Raw genomic sequence first — 15,442 nt, 5'->3', positions numbered from 1 at the left:
TTGAAAACTGAGAGAGGGGAGGTTTAGATTGGACATAAGGAGGAAATTCTTCATGATGAGGGTAGTGAGACACTGGAAGAGGTTGCCCAGGGAAGTTATGGATGCCCCATGACTGGAAGTGTTCAAGGTCAGGTTGGACAGGGCATTGAGTAACCTGATCTAGTGAAAGACGTCCCTGCCCATGGCAAGGGAGTTGGACTAGATCTTGGAAGGTCCCTTCCAACCCAAACTATTTTGTGATTCTACGATGGAAGGAGACTTTCTCTCCAATCAACAGACACTACTGAACCTCACACTGTACCAACCCCATCCTTCAGCTAACCCAGGACTGACATAAACATGAGTTGGCATCATGGAGGCTGCTGACCAGAGCCCTGCCCACTGTTACTCACCAGCTGGATGGCTATCATTAATACCGTCTTCAAAGTGAATGTCCTATCACAGAGGTCAAATAAATCTTCCAAACTAGGACCAAGCAGCTCTAGTACCATGGCGTTGTACTTTCCACATGGTCCGAAGTAATACACCTGGGGAAGTCCTTCAGCTGGAAGAATATAAAAAGAATTGAAATCAGTCAATGGGACAATGTTAATACCCTTCCTCCTGTGTGTAAATCTTTTGCTGGGCAGAGCCTTTGTTTTAACCTCTCCAGTGTCCTTTCTGTTTGATCTTGTCCAGCAAGCAAATGAGCTTCAGCATGCACTGTGAATGAACCGAACGCCAAATCAGTGCAGGCTTTGCTCAGCTACACCCTTGAATAGACAAATAGATTTCAAAGCAATAATACGACCACATGAAAGCATCTAGCTTTGGCAGCTTAAGCACTTGGACTCACAGAACAAGACAAGGAGTTCCCTACATTGCACTAAACACCAGGCAGAGTACAACCCCAAACATGGGCTGGCACTCATCTTAGCAGTTAGGAAGATGACAGCCCTTGCAGAAAATGAGGCATGTCCAAAAAAGGGCTGCTTTTTCAATCAAGATAATACATAGCTATCGTTTTTCAGCACTACCTTACACAAAGTTTACTCTTACTATATTCATGAGAAAGGAAAAAAAAAAGTTTTCCTTTAAAAAAGAGGAAAGATTTAAATTTTGACCCACCACCATCTAAAAGTAAGCAATCATAGTAATTAAGCATACGTACAAAGCATTTTGTTAAGTCACCACAAAACTCTCAATAACCAACGGGTAGGAGTCAGAGCCTACCCTTCCCACCTAACAGCTCAGCAACAGATTTCTCAGCAAGAGTATGCAATATTTACACTCAGCTTTTTGCACGGATTAGCTTTCTGAAAGGCACCAGAAGGGGAAAAAAACCCAGCCTTGGCATCTGAAGACTCAGTGAGCTGCACAGCACTCCTTGAATTACCAATTAGTCAAAGAGAAAAATCAGACCAGCCCATATGGGGAGGAATTTGCAGTTAGTTCAGGGCTAACTGCAAATTTTTCTAATCAGCATCTAGCGCAGGCACTCGGCATCCTGGCATCAGTATCAAGCCGCGTTAACACTTTTTAAAAAAAAAGTATTTCCAGTCTACATTTCAAAACACAATGGAAGGGGTTTTGTTTTGAAATACATGGGTTTGTCCTATGTCAAAACAACATCTTTGCTTTAACACACAAAGATATGATGTCCTGCTATTCAGTGTAAAGGCTCAGCACGGGGAGCACTACTATGTACGCAACCTTTTTTCACAAAGTCGCACAAAGGCCCGTAAATTATACAGCATAGGACCTGAAAGCATAGTGATTATAAATTTTATGGCATGTTTTAAGTAAATACATACACACATCTATATTTATGTAAGAGATCAATATTAAAAATAGCAAAAAATTTCACTAATTATCAGACACCAAATTGCTTGCGTAACAGCACGGTTTTGTATCTGCTCCGCGGCATGCTCAGGCAGCCTAGACCAGAACGGGTCAAGGCAGTAGAACAGGGAAACACTAAGGCTGGAGTGTGTCAGCAACATAATAACTTTACGTCCTACTACAGATTTAGGAAAGCCTCATTAATCTGCCCAACGGCATTTATTAACTTGCCAACAATACAATAAATGTGTCACTGAGATTACTAAAGCTTAAATATTACAGAACTTATGCTCCTATGCATTACTCAAAAAGAACAAAATGCAGCTTGACAAAGATTACCCTAGGATGGTTTTAATCTTGTTAACTCACATGCCTGGGGAATCGTCTTAGGTATCAGTCATCAGGACGCATTAATGAGATATTAGAGAGTATTGCAGGAATTCCCAGTCTAACCGGAGTTTTACGTCCTATGTAAAACATTTACCCAATCTGGCCTTTGGAGGCTACTGCTCCTAACAGAGCTTCATGTTTTATGATGCATTAACAGCAATTAAGTCCTCTAAGAAAACAGGATGGTTTCATGCAGAAGCAATTCAGAAAGCCAAACAATGATGGGATGTGATCCAGACAGCTCCAAAACATTTTCAAATAGTCCCAAATCAACCTAAATGATAATTTAATGCCATCAGCTTAGTGCTGCAGGCTAGAGTAGTTGCAATAGCTCTTGAAGTAACTCAGAGTGAGCTGTTGAGTTTTCAGCAAAATGTGATGAGGACTTACCTACATAATTACCTCTAATACCAAGATCATAATCTCTACTTTTTAGAGAATAATAGAAGAATAATAGAAGAAAATAACAGAATATTCTATGAAAAGTTTAAAACTGAGACCATTATAAATTCAAGATATATATACACTGAGTACTTCTACCACAACTTCTACATCAGGATAATAGTCTTGAAAAGTGCAAATCAGGAAGGAAACCACTTGGATTAGGAGTGTGCTAATTAAGGTATACAGGAGAATAAAATTGCAGAAAGGCTCTTGAGGAAGGTGAAGAATCCCGTTCCCAGAGCAAAGGGAAAGGAGTACATTTACAGCCTTACTTGGTAAAGAGCGAGCATTGCAATTAAAATTATATTCCTACTGGGCATAAGAACCAGGAAGATAAATTGCAGCAAGACTCAAAAGATAGGGATTTCATGTAGGGAAGGAAGCAACGCAACTATTTAGTGCTCTCTGGGGTCCCAACTCCTTCAGCTAGCTTTACCCACTCAAAGCCTTACGAGCCAAGAGCTTGGAGTGCCCTTCTCAGCTCTAAACCTCAGGAAGGCTCTGCTCTTGGTGGGAGCTCCTATAAAGTGAAGCTGTTGCGAAGAACATTAAAAAAAGCATCCTAAGTGCCAGCGTACAGAAGACATTACTAATTTCAGGCATATTTTTAGGGTTTGATTTTTCTCTGAGGGTTTTCAGCAGCAATGCTGCCAGCTCTGCAGTCAAAAACTTACCTACTGGCTTTGCTAGAATAAAAATGCTGTAACGTACATCTAATTTTCAAACCCAAGCTGCATCGCTCAGGTATCCTGGACCCAAAGGAGCATCACTGACGAGCCCTGTGAAGCCTCCCAGCCCACGCCAGGGCTCCTCAGCTCCACACTAGTTACTGAAATAAAGTTACAAGGGACATGGGGTAATGCACCCTCAGCTCACTCAAACCCAAGTCAACATTTAGCATCTTTTTAGGAAGGGGCAAATCTCGAAAGAGAAGTTGTTAGCTTGACGTAAATACTAAAGGGTGCTTGTTGCCTGCAGGATCCAAGCAGGCAGATGGGGCTAGATGATTCCAGAGTGGCTCTCTGCAAACTTGAGATACAGGCATCTCTGGATCTGTTCTTTTTACGAAAAATAAAAAGGAGCAGCCTAAGAAAATCTGCATAAAATTTTATTTAATCACAGCCCACTACATAATTCAGGACGCAGCTTGGCTTTATTTCAGCAACAAGCAACGTGTCCTGGTGCCACCAAGTCCATTGCCATGGTAAACCACAGGAACTCCACAAATATCACCAGTAGATCTGTAAATACATAAGGAGGATGTTGCCAACAAAAGAGATTGATTGAGGAAAACATATCTTTTGTCTGGGCAGTCGAACTTGAGGTTTTTAATGGTGAGCAATTGTGTCACCAGAGGACTGAAAAGGTCAAAGCAAGCCACGGTGCTGTGAAGCAGTCTGTCCTAGATGAGCAGTTCTGGATTCAAAGAGTACAGGATGAAAAGCCACAGGCAGAGCAGAGGTCTCATCCTGAGGATTCAAAGGTACAACTCAACACTTGAAATATAAACCATGATCAGTTTAGTGCCATTAATGTATGAAATCACATCTAAACAAGGAATTGCTCCATGGCAGTACACAAGAACAACACGTTAAGAGCAGAAAATCCAGGCATGACACGTGCAGGTTCTCCTTTGGAGAAAAAGCAGCCTATTATAGTGGAGGCTGCTGCAAGCAGAAATCATCTGAATTTGCCTAACAGCTTTGGTTTGCTGCTGGGTGATTTGGCTTGACTACATGTAAAAGGCCCCACTCCACCCTTGCTCTCGTGGAAAGTTTATCACCCCAATAAACACAGACTGATTACTGCACTGGAATCTACAGGCAAATTCTGCTATTTCAGCAGTGCGATGTCTTGGAAAAAATTCAAGCTGAGTACAGCAAAAACCTAGCATAGCATTTGGAGATTAAAGCATCGTGGCTGGAACGAGAACAAATGCAGACATCAAAGCGGAAAACTCAGACTTTGCTTCCACCACGCTCCTGAGTGGCCACACAACTCTGGCCTCGGGTTTCCTGAGATGCTAGAACTCTCACTGCTCCTGCAGGCTGCCACCAAAAGGGACCATTCCATCCTCACTCTACCCTCACCCATCCCACCACCTCCCCATGCTCATGTGGCTAAGGAATATCAGATCAACCCAAAAAAAGCTCGGCGTTTGCTTGAGCTTGAACGCAAGAATGAGAACAGTAACAAACAGCAGGACCAATGCTTTTTGAGAGCACTTCATTTGAGCTGTATTAACACCAGGGAACTACACCTTTCAGCAAATTTCCATTGTAAGATCAAACATCCTTGCTGATTCAAGTAGTGCTGTCTTGCTGCCACATGCTTTACAGCATGACTAACGGCCCTAATAACTCATCAGACATCCAGCACACTCTAACAAACCGTGTTAGTCCAGGCATCAGACATACAAGTCATACAAGACAGTCCAAAGCTATTTCCAGGACCAGTTATGAAATGGCGACTGGCAGAGGGATGCCAATCAAAGGTTACGCCCAAGGGAAATTTGATTTTGCAGCATCTGCCTCACGTGGAAGGCACAGAAAGCGGAAACCATCTGCTGCAGCAGAGAATATGTACTGATGTTCTGTATATGAGCATCATGAGAGGCTATGAATAAACCTTGTGCAACAGCAAGCAGCCCAAAATACACCCAAGAAGAAACGAGGTAGCAAGTGCAGGAAGCTACATGTGGCATTTACATCAGTGGAGGCACAAAAGCCAAGTCCCTCTACATCAAATCACCAGGAGACAACTGCAACTTGTGAAAAGTGAACGATACTGGTAGCTTCTGAATCACCAATTTTTTGCACTCCCATGAGAAATTGGTTTCCGCTCCCCTTAGATGTGGTGTGGCCAAATAAAGAGAACCTGACATCTTCAATTTCAAGAATTACAGAAGAATTTCACAACCTCTCTTCACGCCGGCTTCAAAGCTGAGCTCTATTGCAGAGGGGAGACACTCCTGAGGAACGCCAAATTAGATACCCAGAGTCAAGAGGGGGGGAGCAATCCAATGTCAAGCAAATGGCTGATGCTCAATGCAAAAAACACACTCTATGTGAGCAGCAAGAACTATTCTTCATAGAAATGGATGCAGAGACATGACAGCAGCATTAGTGCACAAAAAGTTCTGTGTGATTTTAAAGCAGCACTGATGAATGGGATGTAGATTGTTACAAAACTCTCATTCAGAATCAAAAGTTTATTTTTACAAATCACAGAACACAAAATTACATGATAAACAGCATAAATAGCAACTGTGCGAGAGCTGAACATCTATAGCTAAAATTAAACATGTTCCAAACAAATTAAACAAATTGCTTTAGAGTAGTCAACCCATTTAAGCTGATTACACTAATGAGGATCTACCCTTCTCTTAATTTTCAAATCGGAATAAAATCCTGGCTGGAACAGAAGCTTTGCTATCAACATTGACTGGGCCAAGATCTCATCTTTTAACCTCTTAAAACATGCCCTGTGATAGTGGGTTTAAATCTACCTGAGTACGTTGGTTAATAGGTTACATCTATGAGCTGGAATCAAAAAGGCTCATTCTGACCTTCAGGTTTCTGAACAATCTGCTTCAAAAATAGAAAGACGGGAGAAAATTTAAGATAGGCCTGTTACTTGGAGTAAAGTTATCCTAAAGGTCTTTCAAATATTTGATTGCATATGTTTCAGAGATATTTTATTTCAAAGCAGGACTACAAAAGCTTTCCAATACAGCCCTTCACCTTCAACCTTAACTGGAGGAGTCTGGGGAAGGACAGAGATTTCGGGTGATCGAGAATATTTTCTCTTGTTATAAGAAAACACCCAGCAGTTGAGATGTGAAGGAAAACGAGCAGAAAATGCAATTTCTGACTCTAGCACCAATCCACTTGCAGCTGCATTGCAGGTGGAAAAAGAGGTGATGGCACAGGGTCTGCCACAATCTTGCCAACCACTCCAAGACTTTACAAACCTTGAACTGGCATCAGATTAAGGAAACAACTTAAAAAGAGTAAGCTGATCCAACACATAGAGAAAAACATCAACATACAGAAGTGGGGCTAGAGCACTGCTGTGAATCAGCAGTGACTGCAGTCGGAGGATGGTAGGCACTGTGGCAGCTCCCTTCCCACCACTCTGACAGAGATTATGGAGATGACCAGCCTGCTTGAGAATCATGAATGTTTTCAGACTGGCTTATGACTGTAAAGCTCCTGAGTAATTTCCTTGCTCTCCTGAGCTTTGATACTGTGGTTTGAGAGCTCACAATTTACTTTTAGTTCTCCCTCACTCATCTGAGCAGGCTGAAGAGCAATGGAACCTGCCCGGAGCGTCTGGCAGCATCCCGCCATCTCCTACCCACTTGCTCGTGATGGGTCACTGTTGGCTTTGGCTCCTCTGGGAGAAGGGGCACTCAGCAGAGCATCGCTTAGCAAGAACCAGTCCCAGCTGCTCCTCTCCTTTTCCCAAAGCCCAGCAAGGAAAGCAGCAGAGAAGGCTGCCACAGTAGCCATCAGACAAGCCACATCCTCAAACCTTGACTGACCATTGTGCTGGCTTTCTCTGCTCCCAGCCCACTTTATTCTAGGTATCTCCTCTGTAACTGCTCAGCCTATTCCAGATGGTATCTCAGCAGCCCTTTTACAGTGTCATTATGAGCTCTTATTCATGCTCCCCCTGAACATCCTCCTGCTCCATTTGCTCCAACTGCTGCCAGACACTTGGCTCTCTGCTGCCAGCTTTTCACAACATCTTTTTCCTGCTTTGGTTGGGCAATGAATCATCTCCCTTCTAGCAAATGCTAAATGCTCCAGCGTTGCTGCCCAGCAGGAGTAGCTGCGGCAGGACTTTTCACTTAAGCCCATCAGTAGGCGAGAAGGGTGTAGAGCCGCTGCCGAGAGGGAGGAGAGGAAGAGGGACGCGCTTCCCCTGCCCTTGGACGTGGAAGAGGCACAGCTCAAACACTCTCTGAACCCAAGAGGTACTTGGAAATAAAGCAAGGACGAACGTCACAAGTTGGATCAATACCTTCTCCTCTGATGACCACAGAGCAAGCCGAGCTTTTTATGGGAAGAGATGACACTTGGCACACAACGGTACAACAGTTGTACATAAGTCATGAGCAGACAGAGCTACTGTCATCTCCAAAGAGTTTGAAAGTAAAGCGTGGCTTCTACACAGACTCCAAGACTCCAGCTTCACTCCAGAAACCCAGCATATTTTGTGCATCTTCTCAGGATATGCAGGATGTGTTGAATCCCTGCCACGTTTTGAGTAGCTTGTTAGCATTTGAATCTACAAAAAAAAAGGTATAGGAAAAGGAATAGAAGAAAAACAGACATGGGAAGAACAGAAGGAAGAACATACTTGTTCTTGCTGCTGGTAAAAACCAAAATGATTTGATTTTTACTTCAGTTGCAGAAAACAATTTTCACGATCATTGTATTATTAAAACAGGGTGGCATTTCATTTTCCTCAAGTTGTACAAGCTGGTTTCCTGATATCGTGGCTCAACTCTATTAAACAACTCTTCACATACGTACACAAAGAAAGAAGCAGTTTCAGAGAGGGTACCAAGAGGATGTTCACATTTGTATTCATACAAATAAAAAAAGATTGGGAAGTGAATCAGTCCTAGCTGGAAAGGCTAAGCTGCAGGAAGACTTTCAAAATCTGGGAAATTTACCCAGAAACACCCATTCACAGGCAGTTTTTTAGCTGTAGTGAGTAAACTATAGTCAAGTGAAATTGTTTCAATTCCTGACAAAGACAAAAGAATAAAGCACAACACAATAAATCATTTTTTTGACAAGTTTCGGGAGACTGAATTCACATTTCTAAGGCTCAAGGGAAATGACTGCACTCAATTCTCTGCATTAGTGTTGGATTTTATATCAATATACTCTTCGCAACAAACGCTTGTTCTGGTGATGATGGCAGCTAGCACATAAGACACCTTAAGAGAAGGATCAAAACAGTATATAATTTTAGGAGAGTTATTTTAAACCACCCAAAAATGTTCTAACTTAAGTTCTAGCTTAATTATGTATCTTTTCCCACACATGTGCGATACAAGGATAAGGGTAGAAGAAAAAATCAAAAGGTTTTGTTTCATGTAATTATTCCTGCTTTGCTTTCTGGATTTCTTTGTGCACTCAGCAGAGCCTGTGTTTTTGCTGAAAGGCATGAGAAGTTGCGGTGCTGCGGATTTTTTAACTTCTTGAGGGTTAAGTGAGGAGTTACAGAAACCTACTGAAAGTAATGGGATTTGCCCAAAAAGCTCTCTTGTAATTAAAACATAGCCACATCATGAACCAGCTCCCCAGGCTGCTTTTTTACCTCCAAGCTCGGCTTCACGGTTTGAAAGCGCAGCTCACTCCGCACATCGGCTCCATACTGTTCAACCAGCCAGGCGCTATCCGCAGCCTTCACAGCTGAGATCGTGGCTCCTGCGTGATGCATCTAGGAGGAAAGACGTGACCTCCCGCTACACTGCAGGTCCCCACACTGAGTGAGTTTTGCCAGACAACATCTGTGATGGTCAGCTCGGTTCTGCTGGTTAATGCCAAAGAGAAATTGTTTCCCATTCAGTTTTCCTTGGCTGTGCAATTCTTGCATTGGGTCAGCTTTACCTGCTGAAAAGGAATTAAGTAGCAGGTTTTGGCTGCTTCATTTTCACCAGGTAATAAAGAAGTTGAGATGACTAAGGGTATGCTCTGTGATTGCATTTTTTTTCTTTGATAACAAGTTATGCACACTAATCACATTACAGGTATAACCCACAGGAAGCTTAATAAAAATCAACAGCAGCACTTCTCAGTTGCAAGGGAGTGCTCAGCAGCACACAAATTTAACTCCAGAAGCACTGCCAAGGAAGAGGCTACTTCTTGGCAGATGAAAAACGCTAAGAAAGCAACAATAATAAAAGACTTCGGCTGAAACGCTCCTCTGCTGTCCAGAGAAACATTTTGATTTGATCACACCAAGTCCCAAGTGGCTCCTGCCCTTCATCAGCTCATCTCCATTGCAGACTGTTGCCTGGAGGCTGAGCTTTTACCGGCTCCCTACTTCCTCCCCATCCTCACGCCAAAAATCTACAGTGTGAGTTAAGTGATACTTTAAGTTTATGGCGTGCCGGCCAGCTGCAAAATAGCGTGAAACTGCCATGATGACAATGCAGAGGGAATTTGACAGCTTGAATTACAGCTCAGCTGCAACCCATGTCTCCGTGCAGTGACCAGGAGTCACTCTAGCCAAGATGGTACAGCAACATAAGGCAAAACTGGCACATACAGGCAGTATTCATCATTGATCCAACAGCATTTGGGTCTTAGATGATAGATCAGACCGGTCCAATTTAGCCGGATAAAGCAGACAACGGCATCAGACACGCAGCCTCTGCTCAGGGTGCTCAGGAGTAAGATAATGCTTGGCCACGCTCAGGCAGCTGGAGCTGGCCAGCTTCTGCACACCAGACCATGGTGGGACAATCCGGGTGGCACTTCTGGCAGCACAACACTACGTGCTGAGACCTGCTTGCAAAGCCGTGGGTGCAGCTTGGCCCCACAACACTCATACTGGTCCTACTGGGAGGGTGGCTTGATCACAGGAATGCTTTGTGCTGCCATCAAAGCTTCTTTAGCATCAGTGCAGGACCCAACAGGAGGGCTGATTAAAAAGCCACAAGATGGACATTTGGTCCTGCAATAGCATCAAACTAGTAAGTGATGGATGCTGAGAGTCAAACACATGTAAACTCTTCACAACTCAAGAGACTGGCATTCATTGGTCCCGTAATTACTGCAGTTTTCGAGGGAAAAATGGATTTTTCAGAGTAGTAGGAAAGTGTTACCCACACGGTCCTTCCAGCCTGATGGAAAACCTCCCACTCCCTCTTATCACAGGAGAATCCCCTGCAAAGCAGAAGTTGAGAGGCGCTAAATAAGATACTACCACCAGGCATCATCAAGATAGCTAAGTACAAGCAGGTAGGAATGGAGATTTGAAGGAAAACCTGCCACTTTCAAACAGAAATATTATTACAAAACTGCAAGTCTTTACCCAGGGCAGAGCTTGCTGAAAAGTTCTTCTGGTGTAGCTGGATCCATTACAGATTCAGAGACAGAGTCTATGGCTTATCTTTCAGAGCTGGGAGGAGGGTTTTGAATAGCAGGCAGGGCACAGCTGAGAAATGCAAACTCCAAACCCATTTAATAGTTGGTCTGGGAGGCGGGCAACCCTACGTACCAGAACTTCACTCGTGTCAAACCTCCCTGGCACAGCTCAGACGTTTCTCTCTTTAAGGTGAGGAGCACCTTAAAAACCTTCAGCATGCATAGGATGCTTCTGGTGCTTAGGAAGTACAAACATATGAAAAGGATCCCACTAAATCAAGCACCCATCTTCCAAAAGGGAATCAGCTTTGTTTCAATCGAGGCAGTACTCAACACCCAAAACATCAGCCCTCCAGAAAATGAACTGACTTTCACAGCTCTAGACCTCAATTAGTTCCTAAGTGCAGCATCCTGACAGCTCGAAAACTTTTCACAGAAGGGCCAGGAAAGGGGGACAAGCAGAACAGCAAGGGTAACTGGTCGCCACATCCTTATTAATTATCGTGACCCTAATTGCCAAACTGGGTTTTCCATTCAATGTAAATATAAATTCCAAGGTTTATCTTCAAACATTGAGTATTTTCATCTCTTTACTAAACTGCCTGAGGCACTCCAAGTCCCAAACACAACCTGGGCTGCTAGCAAGCATGAGATATTTCAAGGTCAGGGTTTGCTAGAAAGCACCAGAAGCAGCACAGAGACCTTCATGATTAAATAGTCCGTCCTTCTCCTCAAGTCCAACTGGATCCTTACAGCAGTTGGGCCTGCAGCACATCACACAACTTGTTCTTAGTAGATATTGCTGTCTATCAGACAAACCCAACGAGGCATCTGGGATGACTCAGATGAGCCCGACTGCTACAGATTTATGAACACCATTGCAGAGCATGTCAGCCTTCAAGAAAAAGTGTCTGTAGGAAAGGCATTTCTCAGCTTCCCAGCATCCTGCCGTTCCCCTCCATACACTGCCCAGTGTTGCTGGGTTTTGATTTGTGATTACTGCAATGTATTAGATGTATGAGGACTTTTCAAAATATAAAAAGGAAACTGCCCTGATCTTGTATTCAAATATTAATGGCCTTGCTTTAAAAGCATCTGATAGCTTGCAATTGATGAAGCCTAAATTTAGCCCAAGGAAGCCAAAACTTCTGATGTTGGAAGAGATGCTGAAATGTGCACATTCAGGAAGCCCTTCCTAACAAGGGAACATCAAAAAAACCCCAAGTATTTTTAGACAGTAAAATATTATTCTCCAGAGATCAACAGCAAGCCAGCTTTGAAAGCAGGCAGGCTTTAACTGGGTGTGTTACAGTAATCCACTAAATTTTATTTCGCAATTCAAAAGCTCTGAAGTCAGAGATCCCTCAAGTTCAAAAGTTCGTGGACTACCCTGACTTTATAATGAAGCTGCTGATCACCATTTTTTAAGGGTGCAGCTAAGCGTGAGGGACCTCTACACATGTTGCACTTTTTGTTTAAAAAGGCCATTTTCAGATGAACGAAACCGTATCTCCTTGCCAAGGCATCTCAAACCTATTGCCAATGGCATACTTCTTTGCAAGATTAAAGAATGAAGGAGGAGAGTTTTACCTCGCTGTTAGAAAATTAACTCAATAGCTTAAAACGAATGCTAGGGTCTATCACAGGGATCTGAAATAGGAAAATGATTAAACACAAGATGTGACCCAGAGGCACAAGTTGCTTTCTGTGCAAATGGATGTCAGTTTTGTATCATCTTGCACAGATAAGTCACTTATTAAATACATACAGTAACTGAATGCTTACGTTCTAAAATATTTCCAAATATTTCAAAGAAGCAGGCTGCAGTACTCATCCAGAGCACTGTAGCATGTCAGCTATGAACAAACCTCTCCATACAATGAAGCAGGACATAAACGTCCTTCAGGCGACGGCCACGTGTTGCTCCACACCAGCACAAAACCACTTTGGTGCGCAGAGGGGCAATCCCCACCCAGCAGCTCTCTCCTACCCCAAACCAGGATCTTGCTGTGGGGTGATCTGCCAGCTCAGCTCTTGGCCATGGCAGTGTTTCCATCAAGGTGGCAAACACAAGTGGGATTTCTGAAGATTAAAGCGACCACAGCAACGGCTAATGCATATGTTCGCACTCCTTAATTAAACAGGGGTGTAGACATCTTGCATTAACCCTCACTTACGTGGCCTCGAGTTACTCTGGCTCCCTTGGGGAAAAGCATTGCACACAGTGAGCTCCCTGTGAAATAGCTGGTATTGGCAGCATGCTCCACCACGGTGACTTGTTTACAACCATCCGTATAAACAAGTTTCACTGAAATGATCCCTAGCTAATTGCTATGTGAATGACAGCATTGTGCAACCGGCATGGAAAGAATTTCTTTATAAAGGACACCGGTATGTACAAAGCATGCAGCAGGTCATGAGTAAAGGAAGAGCAACACAGAATGAGAAAAATGCGCTTAATGTAGGCAATCCCAAAAAGATAACTTAATACGCAGTATGGAGTAGCAGACAGCTCAGCTACACTGAAAAATATATATGCAAATATTGACTAGACTATGTAAAAGGCTCAGTTATTTATACCACCTTCATTTTCCTTGGTCCTATTTCCTGACAAGTAAACAGACTGCTTCGCTCCAGTGAGTTGTGCAACAGAAAGAGGTCCAAAAGTAAACACACAGACTCCATACTTCATTAGAGGTGAACTTGTTTACAGAGCAAGGATTAAACAAAACCACAGAATCCGTCGATATTCTATATGTAATGACATACCCCTCCCTGACTCACTATATTCCGCTCGTACGTTGTGATTCATCTATTGCGTGGGCTGGGGAGAGCAGAGATCTCGATTTCCTGGGATTCTCCAGCGTATCAGAGTCCTCTCCTGCTTTCCACCATGCCACTGTAGAGGCTCATTACGTTTGACATCCACTTGCCAATGTCACCTACCCGTCCTGGGGATGAGTGCTGGCTACAGAGCTACTGCACGAAATTCAACGCATGTTGGCACTGGACTGCTATGAATCACATGAGCCAAGGTGAGATTGTGAAGGAGTGGGGGAAGGTGTGACTCATCTGCCAGCTGATATAAAAATAAACTACTACTGAATCAAAAATGCATGACTTCTTCACACTATGTGCACAGGCAGAAGCTGTCACTATGCGGAAACTCGATCATCAGCTCAGGGCAGCCAAAAGAAACCTGAAAATAAGCAGTACTCCATTTTCCCTTCCAAAGGCAAAGCTTACAGAGAAGGCATTACATATGGCGTTAACAACCACAGGGGAGAGATGCCAGAGATGCTTTGAAATGTAGTAACAAAAACAAACAAACAAAAAAATTATTCCTGTACATCTACTGGTCACTGCTGGAAAGTCAATACTTCCCAGGATCACAGTGAATTCTTTATTTCCGTGGAAGCACAAGATTAAAGAGCAGTTTCCTGACTGCGTGGAGATGTTTTTCAGCCACCGTCGCATCCTGAGAGGGAAGAACTGGGCTCTGAGTGATATAGTAATGGTCATGCAGTAGTGGGCTGCCTGTCCTTGAGAAAACGCTTCAGGGTTCAGGGGACAAACCTACTCGGGGCGAGGCGGGGGCGAAGCTAAAGCTTTGCAAGCACACATCAATGCAGCAGACATGTTTGCCTCTACAAGCTTTTCTTTGCCAAGAAGTTGAAAGAGACAAGTCTTTTTTCCCCTTCAACCAGCATAGCTGGAGAGGGGGGAAAAAAAAAAAAGCAGCTTTCGGACAAAGCTCGTCTTAAAGTTTCAGCATTTGGCTTCCATTTCCGTTGGGAGGCTCTGCAGACATGGATACGTGAGCTCCATCGGATATGACAGCAGCTGAATGAGGAGAGGCGTCAGCTTTATGGCTACTAGGGCAGGTGCCTGCAGCATCCAGCCACGCTCCTGCAGCACATTAAGTGACATGGAGCAGCCCCGTGGGCTCTGATACCACATCCAGGAGACAGGGCAGCCCAGTGCCCTGCTGCTGTGCAGACAGTTTTGTCACGCTTCTCTTCCCTGAAACACAACAGCTTTCTAGAAGTGTTCGTGAACAGCGTCTCTGGCTTCCCTTTGGCAAAGGGATGTTAAATACTTAACAGACGAGAGATGTGCTTATGGCACTGAGTAAGGATATAGAGGTTCCTACAGCAGGAAACATAGCAGTATCTTAAATTTTAAAGGCTTCACAAATTTAAAACCAATTTAAAGTGTTTTCTACTAGACCTGAGAGCAGTAGGATCCACATTTCACACTACAGGCTTGAGCAGCAAACTCTATTGCCAGCCCAGATCCTGATCAGAGCAGTCAGTCAACAGGAGAGGCCAGTATCTCCATGTGCAACTCAAACTAGCTGGTTGGAAATACCAGCACACGCAAAAGGACATGTAGGAGCTGTGGTAGATTGCAGCCAAAAATCCAAACGATGGGATGGGCACAGATAGAAGCATGGCCATGTACTCCTGTATGTCCACATTATGCACAGGAAAGAACAGCTCAAGCCAAAGGCTGCTGAAGTGCAAGAAACAGAGACTGGGAAATACAGGCACTGCTTGCTGATAAAAGATGAGTTTCCAATAAAAACTTTGGAAGAGATGTTTCCCCTGTGAAGTCTGTAGGAGAGTTTAACTTAAAGGAAAGGTGTGAATCTGGAATCAGCCTGAAAACAA

The 15,442-nt window shown here is 43.6% G+C and overlaps 1 protein-coding gene across 1 annotated transcript in view; it reads right to left on the bottom strand.

Moving 5' to 3' along the window:
* Positions 1-421: 421 nt before the first annotated feature.
* The window catches only part of LOC104162037, a 32,656-nt gene continuing 17,635 nt past the window's right edge, over positions 422-15,442 (bottom strand). The window contains 1 exon segment of the mRNA XM_009700670.1: positions 422-544. Within this exon segment, the coding sequence (XP_009698972.1) occupies positions 422-544 (123 nt within the window).

The sequence above is a fragment of the Cariama cristata genome, unplaced genomic scaffold (assembly GCF_000690535.1).
Source record: "Cariama cristata isolate BGI_N322 unplaced genomic scaffold, ASM69053v1 scaffold3805, whole genome shotgun sequence".
In the NCBI taxonomy this organism is placed as follows: domain Eukaryota; kingdom Metazoa; phylum Chordata; class Aves; order Cariamiformes; family Cariamidae; genus Cariama; species Cariama cristata.
The sequence above is the reverse complement of the archived record's forward strand: the minus strand, read 5'-3'. Positions and strand labels throughout refer to the sequence as shown.